At 38.3% G+C, this 15,785-nt stretch overlaps 1 protein-coding gene across 1 annotated transcript in view; it reads right to left on the bottom strand.

Moving 5' to 3' along the window:
- Window positions 1–54: 54 nt before the first annotated feature.
- Window positions 55–15,785, bottom strand: part of LOC114517185 — a 98,807-nt gene continuing 83,076 nt past the window's right edge. Inside the window, exons 9-12 of the mRNA XM_028536844.1 lie at window positions 2,828–2,860; window positions 2,381–2,655; window positions 1,433–1,804; window positions 55–1,279 (exon numbers count right to left, since the gene is read on the bottom strand). Of these exons, the coding sequence (XP_028392645.1) occupies window positions 1,454–1,804; window positions 2,381–2,655; window positions 2,828–2,860 (659 nt within the window). The 3' untranslated portion in view covers window positions 55–1,279; window positions 1,433–1,453. The remainder of the gene's footprint in view (window positions 1,280–1,432; window positions 1,805–2,380; window positions 2,656–2,827; window positions 2,861–15,785) is intronic.

The raw sequence follows: 15,785 nt of genomic DNA, 5'->3' as shown, positions 1-15,785 counted from the left end.
GCAGACAAATAAAACTATCCTATTAATAAGTCATAACGAAAATAATTTGTGCAATTTAGCTGTTTAGGGTTATTATTATTAAGATTACAACTCGCAAAGGGTGCAATTAATTGCCAAAGATTACAGAAGAGATATAATTAATGCCAAAATCACAACCTCCTCCGCAGACCCTTTTCCGCCAAACTATGGCGGACGGTGATATATATTTCATTGACATTTTGCCGAAATCGCCCGAAATGCTCCATAGCGCTTGCGGTCTGCGGAAGAGGTAGCCAAAATTATACGAGTGGTTACAACAGATTCAGGATGTATTTTTTTACAATAAATTATATAGAAATTTCCTTCATCCTCTCGATTCGATCGTTCTTACGGGCAAAAATGCCATGTTTGCTCTACAACATTCACCGCATGTACAACTATTCTGACGACTACTGTAACTAGTGTGTGCCTCATTATATAAAATATGATAGAATTAACTCACCGTTTATTTTACTGTTGACTACGTTAGATAGATACTAAATCAGCGTTGACTAAATGAGATGTATTTGCTTTAATTGCAGCCATCTTTGATTTCAAGCTAAGTGATGGCAGTTTGGTTTGAAAATTGCAAAACATCAGGTTACACAATAAACTCCCACCTTTCTGCTGTGTTTAATTATACTTTACAGTACAGCAGCTCATCTCATCGGTTCATGGCGGACAAACACGTTCTCACAAGGGCTGTAAACATGAGCACAATTACCCGAGACCAAACGAAGCGCAAGATGATTTTAAGGCTTTAAAAAGTTCTTATATGAAACCGGACAAGCACATACGATTGTTTTGATAACTACAGACTACCGGGTTGATGTTATATACTAACTTCAATACCTCAAAATCATCTCACACTTCGTTAAATATCGGCGGAGCGGGAACAGGTAAACAGCCCCTACAGAGGAATTTTCCGGTAATGAGTATGGGTGAGTATATAATGCATGAAACTGCGCGTACTTAAAAACTGTACTCGCAATTACCAAGCCGGGGACTTTTAGGTTTAAAAAATGTAAAATTTAAAAATGTTAATGCACCATTTTTAAAACTGACTGATAAAAGTTGGGTACTTTGACATGAATTGAACCTCTGAGATTACCAAACAATAATTTGGCCTACGGATTTCATGTTTCCTTCCCTTTTGTTTCTCTAACTAATAATATTTATTTAATTATACTAGTATCCACTGTGAAGGATTTCTACTAAAATTTAATATTTTGTCACCGGCATCGACAACGCATCTAAACACCTGAAAAACAGAGAGAGTGACGTAAAGAGAAGAAATTTCAATCTGGATCGAACGACAAACGATCCGAATTTACAGGTTTTTCTCGTGGACATGCCCCACGTGCATTTTTCGGCAAGCCGAATTAAAACACTGGTTTGATACAAAATAACTTACCACAAAGATAATTAATCTTCTTCATACGTTTCTCCACTCCCCACTTGAGATTGGCTCTATCAATTCAAGCTGCCCAATTTCCTCCAAGCAGCGAACTAGTTTTTCACGTGAGAAATCTTCCCGACGATTAAAAATCGATAGCATTTTTTCAGCTCGACTGCGGCCATCATGGTATTTATTGCTAGTGCGAATGATATTTCTGTCTTCTACAGGTATGTCCAGAAGACCAGCAAGATTTTCCCAATCAACAACAATGCCTCGACTTAGTCTATACAATTCTCGAGAAGAAAGACGCATTTTAACAAACTGATTGTCCTCAGAGTCCTGAGTTTGCAATGATCGGGTTTCCACGTCCTCAGTTTGACTCTGCGCCTGGAAGAAAATCAATATTTCACCATGCCTGGAACATATTCAGTTTGTCGCATCAAGTTGACGTTTTTTTTATGGAGATCCGTCTTTCTTATAATTTTTTTTACAACTAAGTAAAACAAGTCAACATATGGAACATGGGCAGTTTTGCATAATTATCCGAAGCAATCATGGAAAAGATGAAGTTAAGTCCTTAGGCCCTTTAAACAAAAGTCAGGAATTAGCAGGGGCGTTCTCAGAAAGTGTTTCAGCTAGGGAATTGTAGGATCCTTAAAACGGACAGTTTGACGAACATGTTCCGATTAGATTGTAGATTACATAAATTTATAGAAAATAACCTAATAATTTATATGTTGTATATTTGGAGAGAGTGAGTGGGAAAGAATGAGCGTTCTTACTTAAGAACATAGAAAGGCTGTTAATATCAGGGAATTTGAGTAACGCTCAAGAGAGAGCACCGAAGAGCGAGAACATTTTCACGGGTGATGCACTGCATGGAACACTAAATATTGGGCAACTTTCTTGGCTGATACGTTGATAAAAAGAAAGGTCATTAATAAATAATAAGCATTAAATTACCTCGTTCTCATGCGGAAGCATTACTTCCATTAAATCTTGTCGCTTTATTTCTTTTAAGCACTTTACCAAAGTATTACGATCAAAGGACTGGCTTTTATTAAAAAGTTGGAAAACTTGTTCGGATTTTGAGGAAAACTTGACGAAATTGAATCTGATTTCCTCGCGATCATAATACGGAATATCCAAGAGTCCAGCTAGGCTGTCCCAGTCTAGTCCAAGTCTACAGCTCATTCGACATATTTCAGCGTTTGTAAGCTTTGTGGTCCGACGCACGTCTACGAGATAACAAAATAATTTTCCTAAACTGATCAAAATGAATTTACCCAATTATTTTTAAAATAATTAGGTAAATAGTTAATCTTGCCCAAGATGGATAGGCTTAGAGATTTCGAATGACACTGTGGCATTAGCAAAATGTTTTAAGAATATTTCAATGTTACACTATACCTTTTTGGATGGGTTCCGTTTCTGTGCTGTGTACTAAAATATAATTCATAATATTAAGTGCAATGTTATAAGCACAAAAAGGGTATTTTAAAAAATGTATCAACATTGTTTTAGAGAATATTGCAGTTGGGAATTTTGTTGTCTTTTCGGAGGATTTGCTGACGATTTGCCAGCTGTTTTGACGTCTATATCGAGTAAAAGTAAATATCATATTATTGTATCGTGGTTAAACTATCCGATTTTTCAACTAAGGGTTCATTCCCACTAGGCGGAATTTTCTGCGCGCTTCCATGCAGCACTAATGTAAGAAAAACAAAGATTCCGCCTAGTGGAAAAAAGGCTTAATAGTAGAAAAAAGGTGATCTTATTGGACGAATTCGTACATCACGCGTCGAGGCACGACAAATTCCAACAAACGTTTCATCACTCGAACATAAAATCCATATCTTCTTCTATAATCCCCCGAGCCGGTGCGGAGCGCCGTGTGAGGATACTAATTCCGCCCGGAGATTAGGAGTTAGACCCAGGTATTGTGACAGAACAAATCTAATTTGTGCTGTTTTTATGTTTTGAAGATTTAGTGAATTAGTGTGTGTATTAACTCGAACATGCAGCTAATGACTAAATGCAGCCGGAATACTGGTGATTTTACTTCACCTTTACTATTGCATTTGTTTTCGAAAAATTTGAAACATCAGCTATGCGTATGGCTTATTTAAGTCATTTCATGATATAAGCTTAGAGGGTAAGGTCTGGCTAGCTCAGGAAATATTTTGCTTTTTTTAAAATGGCGAGGGGATACTGCCTGGATGTATTTCTAGCATACGTACTGCAGCGCCCGGTTAAGATAAATGAAAACTTGTATTTATCTTATTTCATACAAATTAAAACCTGACTGTTGAGCTTCCTATCATTAAAGTATTACCATTTAAGATGATGTTTCACGCAAGAATCTGCATGATTGAATCAACGTCAGTTTGTCAAAACTGCTTCCCACAAAACAAATTACAAACTGCCAAATATCGCTGCATGGACTCTTCTATAGCGATAAAGTTTGCACTACATTTTTTAGAATATAGTAAAAAACCTACCAGCAGTTTTTTCCTCTTCCGTCTCCTGCACGATCTCACAAACAGTCAACTTCCACAACAATGTATTTTGACTTTCTTCGCGTATTTCAACATTTCCATTTGCCGGACTCGCTAATTCAGCAAAACAGTTGATCGCATAACCATCTGAATCCAGTTGAGCCTGGTTAATCTCAAAAGAATGACAGATTTCGACTTCGGTGAAATTTAAACTTATTTTATAACGAAGATCAGTGTTAACACAGGCCAGCTTTCCTTTCTCCCCTGTGCGATAACCACCTTCAAAGTGATCTTTCAACTGTTTAATATCGTCTTCGTTATTGTCATCAACAAACTCGCTAACGAGGACAACAGCGATATCCACTGTTCCCTTGGAACTAATTCTGCGATACAAGACATAGGCTCGGCAGACAAACGAGTAATTGAGGTGACATAAGATTCGAGCTAACATTCCCCGCATCGCCAAAATGAAACTGTAGAGAGAGAAGCCGTTAATTTTTACACTCGAAACCCCTTCAACATCGTCTCTCTCGATACTATTACTCACAACTTCCCACGTAATCTTTTGGTAATTGTCATGGTAGGAGCCATGTAAGATGAAAAGTTCCATACCAGAGACAAGTCTTTCGAGTTTGATCATAAGAACCGCTGGTTTTAAAAATTTCAAGTGATTCGGGAGGAATTCAACAACATGGGGGATAACTTTAACAAGACCTAAGTCAAGCAATGACTCTGTGGGAAAATCTTCCGGGGTTTTATTAACCAAAGTAATTTGTGTATCTCCCAGGAGACACTCGGCTCCCAACTTAAGTGTGACGTCGTCGAATTGAATAACACCTCCACTTGGACCAACTGAAACTGAAAATATCAAAAGTTCAATGAAAAGCCACTTTTAACTACCACAAAATACAAGGCCACAGACACAGTAGAACGCGCGATTTTTACAATAACTTAATGAAATGCAATTATATTAGAGCTCGTGATTTCTACGAGGGCAAAGTCCAAATTAATGCTGATTGGTTGATTAGCGGTCTGGAAAAAGTCATCTTGCCCTCTCAAAAATTTATCTTGCGCGCTTGAAAAAAGTTTAATTGTACAAATAAAATTTAAACAAAAACTAATAATAAAAGATTATCATGCCGTGCGGTGACAATGAAAAACACTCCCCGAGTGAGTTTTACTATCCTGGAGAAACAAATGACCCAAATGCTACATTTTAAGGCGAAGACATAAACCGCCAATAAAAAGACAATCAAATGGTGTAGCAGCAAAAGGTTACAAAATATTAATTAAAAAATCTTTAGATAATTTTAACAAAGCCATATAACTCGCTCCTTCGTCGCTCGATCTGTACGAAAATCAAAAACCTCAAGCAATACATTCCCGTACAAACCTCGCACTCGGTTAAAAGGTCTTACATCTTCAGTAAACAAGATCAGAAAAAAAACACTCCGGCCAATAAGCGTAAGGAGTATGTCCATTTTAATGTGATGCATGCAATCATGTAAGGAGTTCAGTCGTATATTTATCTTTTTTCCGACACTTTCATCAAAATAGCTTTTATTGACATGCACTATCCGCATAAAATTTTTCGTAAAATCTAAAGAAATCAAATTAAATTATTTTTAAAAATCCTAAAAATCATAATTGCTGAAAAAATAAGAAATTATACGGATCTGCCAGCTGTTTTGAAATACAGTTATGCATGAAACGTTTACACATGCACACTAAAAACTTTTTGGCAAAAAACGATACCGTTTTCGCCAGTATCGTTAGGTGGGAAAAAACAATCAATTTCAATGATGAATAATGAAATAAATTATGTGGGACGGGCGATCATCCAGCGCCCAAGATGCCCTATACCCCCCCCCCACTTATCGAGCGGGCTACACAACTGATACGATCGAAGCATTTTAAGTACTAAATTCTACATACCCCTTGTTTTCAACAGTACGTCAATCAGTTTGTTATCACCATGTTCCTTAGCAATATGTAACACAGTTTCTCCTTCGTCGTTTTTCCTGCTTATGCTGGCTCCTGCTTTAACAAGTTTCTCGGCGATGACCAAATTACATCTCTCGACGGAAAAATACAAGGCAGAGTTTCCCTTATCGTCAATTTCATTTACATTAGCCTTATTTTTTAACAACAAATCAAACAATTTTTCATCATTAAGTTGAGCAGCAATATGTAAGACTGTTCTCCCTTTGACATCCTTCCTTTCTACGCTTGCCCCAGCTTTAATAAGTTTCTTGACGATGGCGATTTTGCCTTCCCTAGCGGCATAATGAAGGGCAGAATTTCCTTTAAAGTCAATATCATTCACATTTACGTTTTTTGCTAACAGCTTATCAATCAGAGTTTCATCACCCATTTCTGTAGCAAGGTGTACAGCTGTTTGTCCTTCAGCACATTTCTCGTCTACCCTGGCTCCTGCTTTGATAAGTTTCTCAACAATGGCGAAATTGTTCCTTCTGACGGCATAAAAGAGGGCAGAGTTTTCAGCATCATCGACATCGTTCACATTTGCTTTACTTGTCAACAGGAGATCAATCAGTTTTTTATCACCCTTTTCTGCAGCAAGGTGTAAAACTGTTTTCCCTTCAGCACATTTCTCGTTTACCTGGCTCCTGCTTTGATAAGTTTCTCGGCGATGGCGAAATTGTTCCTCTGACGGCATAATAGAGGGCAGAGTTTTCAGCATCATCGACATCGTTCACATTTGCGTTACTTCTCAACAGGAGATCAATCAGTTTTTTTTCATTCTTCTCTGTAGCAAGGTGTAAAACTGTTTTCCCTTCAGCACTTTCTCGTCTACCCTGGCTCCTGCTTTGATAAGTTTCTCGGCGATGGCGAAATCGTTCCTTCTGACGGCATAATAGAGGGCAGAGTTTTCAGCATCATCGACATCGTTCACATTTGCGTTACTTGTCAACAGGAGATCAATCAGTGTTTCATCACCCTTTTCTGCAGCAAGGTGTAAAACTGTTTTCCCTTCAGCACATTTCTCGTCTACTCTGGCTCCTGCTTTGATAATTTTGGCGATGGCGAAATGTTCCTCTGACTGCATAAGAGGGCAGAGTTTTTACTGTCGATATCGTTCACATTTGCTTTACTTCCAACAGGATCAATCAGTGTTTCATCACCCTTTTCTGCAGCATGGTGTAAAACTGTTTTCCCTTCAGCATATTTCTCGTCTACTCTGGCTCCTGCTTTGATACATTTTTTGACGATGGTAAACATGTTCCCTCTGACAGCATAAGATAAGACAGAGTTTCCTTTACTGTCGATATCGTTCACATTTGCGTTACTTCTCAACAGGAGATCAATCAGTGTTTCATCACCATTTTCTGCAGCAAGGTGTAAAACTGTTTTCCCTTCAGCATATTTCTCGTCTACCCTGGCTCCTGCTTCAATAAGTTTCTCGGCGATGGCGAACTTGTTCCTTGTGACTGCATAAAAGAGGGCAGAGTTTTCAGCATCATCGACATCGTTCACATTTGCGTTACTTGCCAACAGGAGATCAATCAGTTTTTCATCACCCTCTTCTGCAGCAAGGTGTAAAACTGTTTTCCCTTTAGCATATTTCTCGTCTACCCTGGCTCCTGCTTCAATAAGTTTCTCGGCGATGGCGAACTGGTTCCTTGTGACTGCATAATAGAGGGCAGAGTTTTCAGCATCATCAACATCGTTCACATTTCCGTTACTTGCCAACAGGAGATCAATCAGTTTTTCATCACCCTCTTCTGCAGCAAAGTGTAAAACTGTTTTCCCTTTAGCATATTTCTCGTCTACCCTGGCTCCTGCTTCAATAAGTTTCTCGGCGATGGCGAACTCGTTCCTTCTGACGGCATAATAGAGGGCAGAGTTTTCAGCATCATCGACATCGTTCACATTTGCGTTACTTGCCAACAGGAGATCAATCAGTTTTTCATCACCCTCTTCTGCAGCAAGGTGTAAAACTGTTTTCCCTTTAGCATATTTCTCGTCTACCCTGGCTCCTGCTTCAATAAGTTTCTCGGCGATGGCGAAATCGTTCCTTCTGACGGCATAATAGAGGGCAGAGTTTTCAGCATCATCGACATCGTTCACTTTTGCCTTATTTCTCAACAACAGATTAATCAGTTTTTCATTACCATAACTTTCTACAGCAAGATGCAAAACTGATTTCCATTTCTTATTTTTCCCGTCTACGGTCGCCCCAGCTTCAATAAGTTTCTCGGCAATGGCATCATTTCCTCCCCGGACAGCGTAAAACAGCACGGAGTTTCCTTCTTTGTCGGTATCTTCCACATTATTTGCGTTAATCTTGAACAATAAGTCAAAAAGGTTTTTATCACCAATATATGCTGCAAGATGTAAAACTGTTCGTCTTTCGCTATCCTTTCCTTCAATGCTGGCTCCAGCTTTGACAAGTTTCTCGGCGATTTCAAAATTGAGCATCTTGACAGCGTAATATACACCAGAGTTTGATTTATTATCAAGAATGTTCAAGTTTGCTTTGCTTTTAACAAGTAAATCAAACAGCTTTTCTTCTTCACGCAGTGCAACAAGATGTAAAATGGTTCGTCCGTTTGTATCTTTCTCATCCACACTAGCACCAGCCTCCAGAAGTTTCTCGGCGGCCTCAATATTACCATGCTCGAAAGCATAATGTAATGGAGTCTTTCCTGCATCGTCGCGATTGTTCACATTCAGGTCATGCGTTAAAAGAAGATTAAATACATTTTGCTTAAAATGAATCACTGAATGGTGGAGCATTGTCCGAGAATCGGAATCTTTCTTTTGTATATTTTTAATAATTAGTGCAACTGGGTTCTCTATGCTTTGTTTTTCTAATAAACAATCCAAAAGTGCAACCGCAGACCCAACATTAAAATGTTCAAGTGCATAATCCAACGCAGTTTTCCCAACTTTGTCAACGGCATTCACGTCAACACCAGCGTCGAGAAGTGCGGTAATTGTTTCTGGACTAGCAAAAGCTGCGGATTTGTGTAGAATGTTTCTTCCTTCCTCGTCCAAGGTATTGATGTCTGTCATTATCTTTGTCGCGCTCTTAAGATATTTCCTACAATGATGCAAAAGACACCCAATAGCTCTTACTCTACCGTGTTGGACAGCATAATCAAGAGGCGTTTGAGTATACGCGTCCATGACGTTAATATCTGCCCCTTTTTCGATCAACGTTTCAACATGGTTCTCGTAGTACATTGCAGCGTAGTGCAGTGGGGTTCGATCTTCGCTGTCTTGGGCATTTATTGTTGAACGTAAGAAAAAAAACGAATGGCGAAGATCTTCAACAATGGGTGAATATGTCAAGACTTTGTTTTGAATAGAGAGATCGGTGGGTATGCACGCAAGGTGTAAAGCAGTCCTGCCATCACAATCCTGTGCCTTAACGTCGATATAGGAAAACGAGAAATCACAGAGATGTCGTAAGAAATACTCGTTTTTTAGTGCAGCGGCATAGTGCAAAATCGTTCTTCCGTGTTCATCATCTGTATTCATAAAATGGCTATATGGACTGTCATTCCATAATGGGTAACGCCCAAAAATTTCGGATGAATCAATAAGACTTTCTGTTACGCCGTCGAACCTTCGGATGTTTTCCAAGGTCTCTAGGAACTTATAAAAAGAAAATTAATCTATTTACATCGAAATATTTGATTTTACTCCTTCAATATATAGATAATTTCTCCATTTTTAACTTATCGTAACTCACTCCCGTCTGGTCACTATTGCTCCCGACAATATTGTCGGAAAAAGCAAAACATTAAATATCTCAGCGAGTATTTGGGCTAAAGACCCCAGAATAACACCAAACGATAGAGCTTGAAAAGACGATTTAAATAGTATTTCTAAACCCGCATATAGTAATAAACTGAATATGTATTATAAGTCAAAACATGAATCAAAGTAATAGGTTGCTTTGTTATCTCAAATTACTCCCCTTAGCAACCATATACTTTAGAAATTCAGTCTTTTCTCGCTTTTTTTGTTCTCTGTGTTCTTTAAAATGTCTGAATTTTACATACTATCACTCTGTCATAATTCTGAGTAATTGTTGGGGTAGAATGTTAAAAAGAAGCGGAGAAAATATCATTTTATAAATTACGTGCTTACAGCATGCTCGGAATGTTGTCATGCGGTTGGAAAATGAGACAAAACTCCCTAATGCCTCCCCCTAGGGTAAATTTGACCCCGGAAATCGATTTCTGGCGTAAAATTGGACCTAGGGGGCAGATTTTCGGCTTTTTTTGCCCGAAATTTTTTTCGATATTTATATTATTGTGAAATAATATCGCCGGCGACGCGAATTCATATAATCAATGTATGTTTAAATAAAAAATCGGCAAAAATCTTCTAAAGGCTCGATTTTGACGCTAAAGATATCAAAATAATCCTGAATATGTGAATTAAACCACTGCAACGGGTGTTTCTTTGCATTTTGGGCAATATTTTAAGGATTAGACCGCTTTGATGTGCAATATTGAATAATATAAAAAGCACATGCACTTTAAAGCGAATATCTTAGCGAATTGACAACATATCAATATAAACTGAAAAACATGTATCAACCGAGGACAATTTCTTCTTTAAATCGCTTCTATTTTTGTTAAAATCGGTCAAGTATTCGAACAGGAATCGCAAGTTATAATCAGCAAACCAGTTCGAAATGTCACCCGATCGGACGGCAATGTTTAAGCTAAACGCCTTTCAAACGACCGGCCCCGGATATCTCAAAGCGGGACATGCAAAGAATATTACCTCATTTTCTGACATACCCTCCATTCGTACTTCCCTTTTTTCTGATTGTGTCACGTTACTTTGCTGATTAACTCTTAAAAAGTTAAATTTAGTCCATATAATACACAGAATATTACACGGTTCGCTTGAAGATATGAATTTTATGTTCTCGTGTCAAAAACAATTTCCCACGTGTGAGCGTGTTTTGCCACTCGAACATGAAATCCATATCTACTCGCAACCGTGTAATATCCTTTGTTATAAGTGCTGTGTATTTTAAATGTGATTGGTTCATTCGTAGTCACATGACTTTAAATTAATGCAATGTTTCCCGCCAGGGAAACAGATGAAAAATTGTTACCCGCTTCTTGTCATAACAAAGTGTTTTTTGAACTAAAATTTTTGTGTAACATGTATGATTTTGTTCGTATATAACAAAGCACTTAATGTACACAACCTCGAGAAATAGTGAGTTTTGTTTTCCCTAGTGTATAATATTAACTACAAAAGTGCCATGTAATATTTTATTGAGATACAATAACTAGATATATTATAGTCAGCCGTCGCAAGTCAGATGGATGTTATGTGGAAAAGCATACATGCACGAACATGCATACGTGATATATTTCTGACATAGTTTATGGAAAAAATAACTGAAACGACTTTTACCTTGATTGGCGATTTGTGTTCATCGCTAAAGTTTCTGTCAATTCAAAATTGATTTTTAGGTCTTTAACCTTGCCATCAATCTTTCGGAGCTCTTCCACAAACCGTCTTTTAAGTTTTCCACATTTGTAATCGTCAAGTAATTCCTTCACACGCTTAGCTGAAAAGCAGTCAACATCGACAACTATGGATCCAGTCCTAATTTTGCAGAAGCCAAAGACCGACTGAAGCAAACTTTCGATAACAGGTTGGATCTTCTCTTTGCCGTAAAGTGCCCCCAGCGTGACGCCTGTAACCCCCAGTAAAACTGCTACGCCCGTGCTGCATCTGAATCTCAATCTTATGCTTTCATTGTTAGCAGTTAAATCAACATCGAGACCCCCAGCTGGTGCTTGTGGTGGTTCTGGGGGATCAGCCATGACAAACTGGTTAATAAAAACGAAGATGACAGTACGTTTAAAATAATTTCTTAAAATGCATGAAGCTGTAATGTGGCATGTTTACATACGTTAGGCCCCATTTGGTTTGGTCGAATGCAATTTGAACAGTGAGATAACAGAGATGACCATTAATCAGGTTTATCTTCTCGTTATCTATTGTTTGAATTGCATTCGACAAGAAAAAAATTCAGCCAGGAAATTCCCTAGGAAATAGTGTGAACAAAATAATTGGCGTTAGAGAAGTGGAAGGGTTGGTTGAAATAAACTCGACTTCAATCTGCTGCTGCAGCGCTCGTAGACAATCATATCAACCATAAAAAAACTATATATTCGATCAAATTATATTGCCAAATTTCTTCTTGTTTTGGCAAAGTAGTCGTTGCATGATTAAATTTGCAAAGTTTAATTAGAGGGAAACAATAAGAGCGGCCATGTATACCAGAAGGGAGTGAGTTTTTAATTATAAAAAAGATCGCATTGTTGGCTGAATCGAGTTAGACGTTACAACATTATAAGATTAAGATAATAAAATTATCTACAACAATACAGGTTGATAAAAATCCTACTGAAAAAAGAGAGTTCTAAAGAGATAAAATGGAATTTCCAGGTGGAATTGGTACCCTCGCTCGCAAGCCAAAGCATAAAATATTATGCTTGAAATTATTCATCTCAAAAGTTAATAGGTTTTGAACATAGAACACAGCATGAAATAGAGCACAGCTTGTGATCAATTTACTATACATGACTTAATTAAAATGTCAATAGGCGTCCTTAGCTCCCTCATTCAGTTAAAACGTGTATAATAGATTGTTTTTTGGCTATCTTGTCTGCAATGTTTGTAATATTCCCTTTAAATGACAGCACAAGGATTGAGGAGGTTATCTCAACATAATAATTAGATAAAATCTTAGCACAGCTATGCAGATCCGCGGGGTGTCTCAAATATTTACGTACCTTAGCTTGTGTTTTTCCAAAAGAAAACAATCATTACACCTACCTGTGGTCATTTGACGGCTCTATATGTAGTTGACTTTGACCGAACTGATGATATAAGATCCGTAGATGTTCTACCGATAAAACATGGTTTGCATCTATCGCAATTTTTGTAAAGAAATCATTTCCATGCACGGATGCATCAGAAATAGTAAATTTGTCCTTATTTCTGTATTCAAATCGGTCATTGTTATTTTTTGAAATATTACGACTATACATAACTTAATAAAGACAATAAAGCAAAATTGCATGAAAATGCTTATATAGGCTATTTGACAATTGACAGCCGTTGTAGAGTCTTCCCAATAATATATGAAATTTAGGTTGAAAAAGGCGCACAGTAAATTAATCATGGAGTTCCATCGAATTTTTTCACATTATGCTATAAAAGTCGAGTTTGCGTGTACCACGCCTGGATGCCTCGCACACGACTCGAGGTTGTCAACAATTTTAAAATGGAGGCAAAAGAAGCCATTTCACCCAGCTTTTGCGCTGCTTACACGTTGTTTCGATATTATATATAATTTATAGACCTTCCGCTCGGGGAATTCGACGAAATATTACCCCCTCGGGAAGATATATCCCTCGGGCGAAGCCCTCGGAATATATCTTCCCTTGCTCCAGGTCTATAAATGATAATTATCACATGACAACCATCACGTGTTAATCAGTGAATATCATTACAGTTCTGGTATTAAAAAAAAATCATTTTTGTTGGCTATTGTTCTCATTTTCACGATTTGCGCCTCGTTTATTTAGAATAAAAATGCTTTTGAGATCTTCTTAAACGCAGCAATTATTGCAAGATTGCGCAATTAATAGAATTTCACTTTTAACTATACCAAGCGCTTACATGCAGGCTTGGGCTTACAAACAATTAATGAATCGAAAAGTTTAGACACTCCAAAATGGTGCCAAACCTGTGATTTGGGCACCATTGCCTCAAAAAAAGCATCATTTGCGACCTATTTAAAATTCATTTTACTCAAAAATCATCTTTTGCGACTACAAAATGTATTTACTGTGAGATGCTGTGAACCATAGTTAGACGAAAATATACCGCTATACGAATCGTACGCCCATATGCCAAAAGCTCGCTGGAGATATTGCCAACCATTTTAATTGCATGGATAACCAAACCAAAACAATGCATGTTTTTATTATCAAAGATTACTTAATTGATTTGTAGTCTAAATCTTCTGGGCTCTTTTCACATAACAAAACAATCATTCACAGCTACGTGACACTACAGCCTGTGTCTTCGGAGAGCGCATCCTTTGAAATTTATAACTGGTGTTATTGAATTGCTGTAATGACTTCGCCTGATACGATCGTAGCTTAAATCGTGCCAGACAATAATTTAGTGCGAAAGAGTAAATTACACAAATCAAACGCACATTTTACTGAGGTTTCTCCGTTTTATTATCAAGACATTTTTTTAACAACCGCATTTCACGAGTACAAAACATCCTGCGTTATATACGATATTAAACAATTATATTAAATAGCTACTTCACTATAATAATTAGAAAGTTTTAGAAAGTCCAAAAAATAATGTACATGCATGCATACAAGGAGTCAGGGACTGTCTATATGTTGCTTCTATATGCTTCTATGATATTCTTACAACATATGGGATATCCAGTCGCTATCAAGAAAGTTGTCGTCATGAATATATATAGCCGGTGCGTGAGAACCACGTAACTATCCACGTCGAATTCATGCAGTTAATAATTAATTGAAGCCATTTAATTTAACGCAAAGTACTGTTCCAAGACCAAAGATTTATCCTACAATCTTTTTCATACTATCATTTGTGACCTATCTAAAATTCGTTTTACTCAAAACTCATATTTCGCGACTGCAAAATGTATTTACTGGAAGATGCAGTGAACCATATAGTGAGCCGATACAAATTACTTCAAATCAAATGTGGTGAATCAACTCTCTTAGACTTAGCCAATGCCTTTCGAAACGAACGAGAAGTTTTTCCTATCTTAGGCAGTTGTTATATCATGTTATACCACATGGTAGATTTGATTACGATTGTCCATGCAATATATTTAAACTTTAGTATTTAGTTCGAGAATGCATGCCAATTCTGCCTGCATGCAACCATCCGTTCGCGACAGTGAAAATATCGTGTTTGTTATGCAATATATATATAAACCACAACCAAAGTAAATTTAAGAGATAAACCCTTTACGTAACGATATACAAACTCACTCACCGTTATTTCCAATTATGTATACCAGAAAACCAGATTCTAAACGCACCTTTCTGTTATGGTCATATTTGCTTCTGTTATGAATTGTCTGTTTCGCAGTGCATAACATCTGATAGCACAACCCACGCAAAACAACATATTTTCCACGATTGTTTAGCTATATACGCCTTAATTGCATGGACTCCACGACCTGGCATGGCTGGCATCACGCAGGCAACAAGAGTCGCCGTATACAGGGCTGTCGTACTGTCTTCCCTGTTGTATGGCTGTGAGACATGGACCTGCTATCGCCGCCACATCAAGAAGCGGGATCAGTTCCATCTCCGTTGTGTCCGCAGACTCCTGGGCATACAGTGGGAAGACCGCATCACAAACCAGGAGGTCCTTCGACGTGCTGCCCTGCCAGGCATCGAGGCCCTGATCATGCAAGCACAGCTGAGATGGTCAGGCCACGTGATGAGAATGGAAGACAGTCGTCTTCCCAAGCGTTCTAAACTGGCCAGAGGCACGAGAAAGCAGGGTGGTCAGATCAAGCGCTACAAAGACACCCTGAAGCAGTCCCTGCGCGCTTGCAACATCCCTGTCACTGGCTGGGAAGGCCTTGCTGCCAATCACACTGCCTGGCGGCAGTCAACAGCCACAGGAGTGAAGGCCTTCGAGGAACGACGCCTGGATCGACTCGACGCCAAACGCCAGGCCAGGAAGGACAGAATTGTCAACCCTGCAGCTGCCGTAGCCTGCCCTGTGTGTGGAAGACTCTGTGCATCGGAGTTCGGGCTGCGGTCCCACCAAAGGCG

This window comes from Dendronephthya gigantea, unplaced genomic scaffold (genome assembly GCF_004324835.1).
Source record: "Dendronephthya gigantea isolate DGI-Jeju-01 unplaced genomic scaffold, DenGig_1.0 000007F, whole genome shotgun sequence".
Taxonomy (NCBI): Eukaryota; Metazoa; Cnidaria; class Anthozoa; order Malacalcyonacea; family Nephtheidae; genus Dendronephthya; species Dendronephthya gigantea.
Note: the sequence above shows the minus strand (reverse complement) of the source record. Positions and strands in the feature narration are given on the sequence as shown.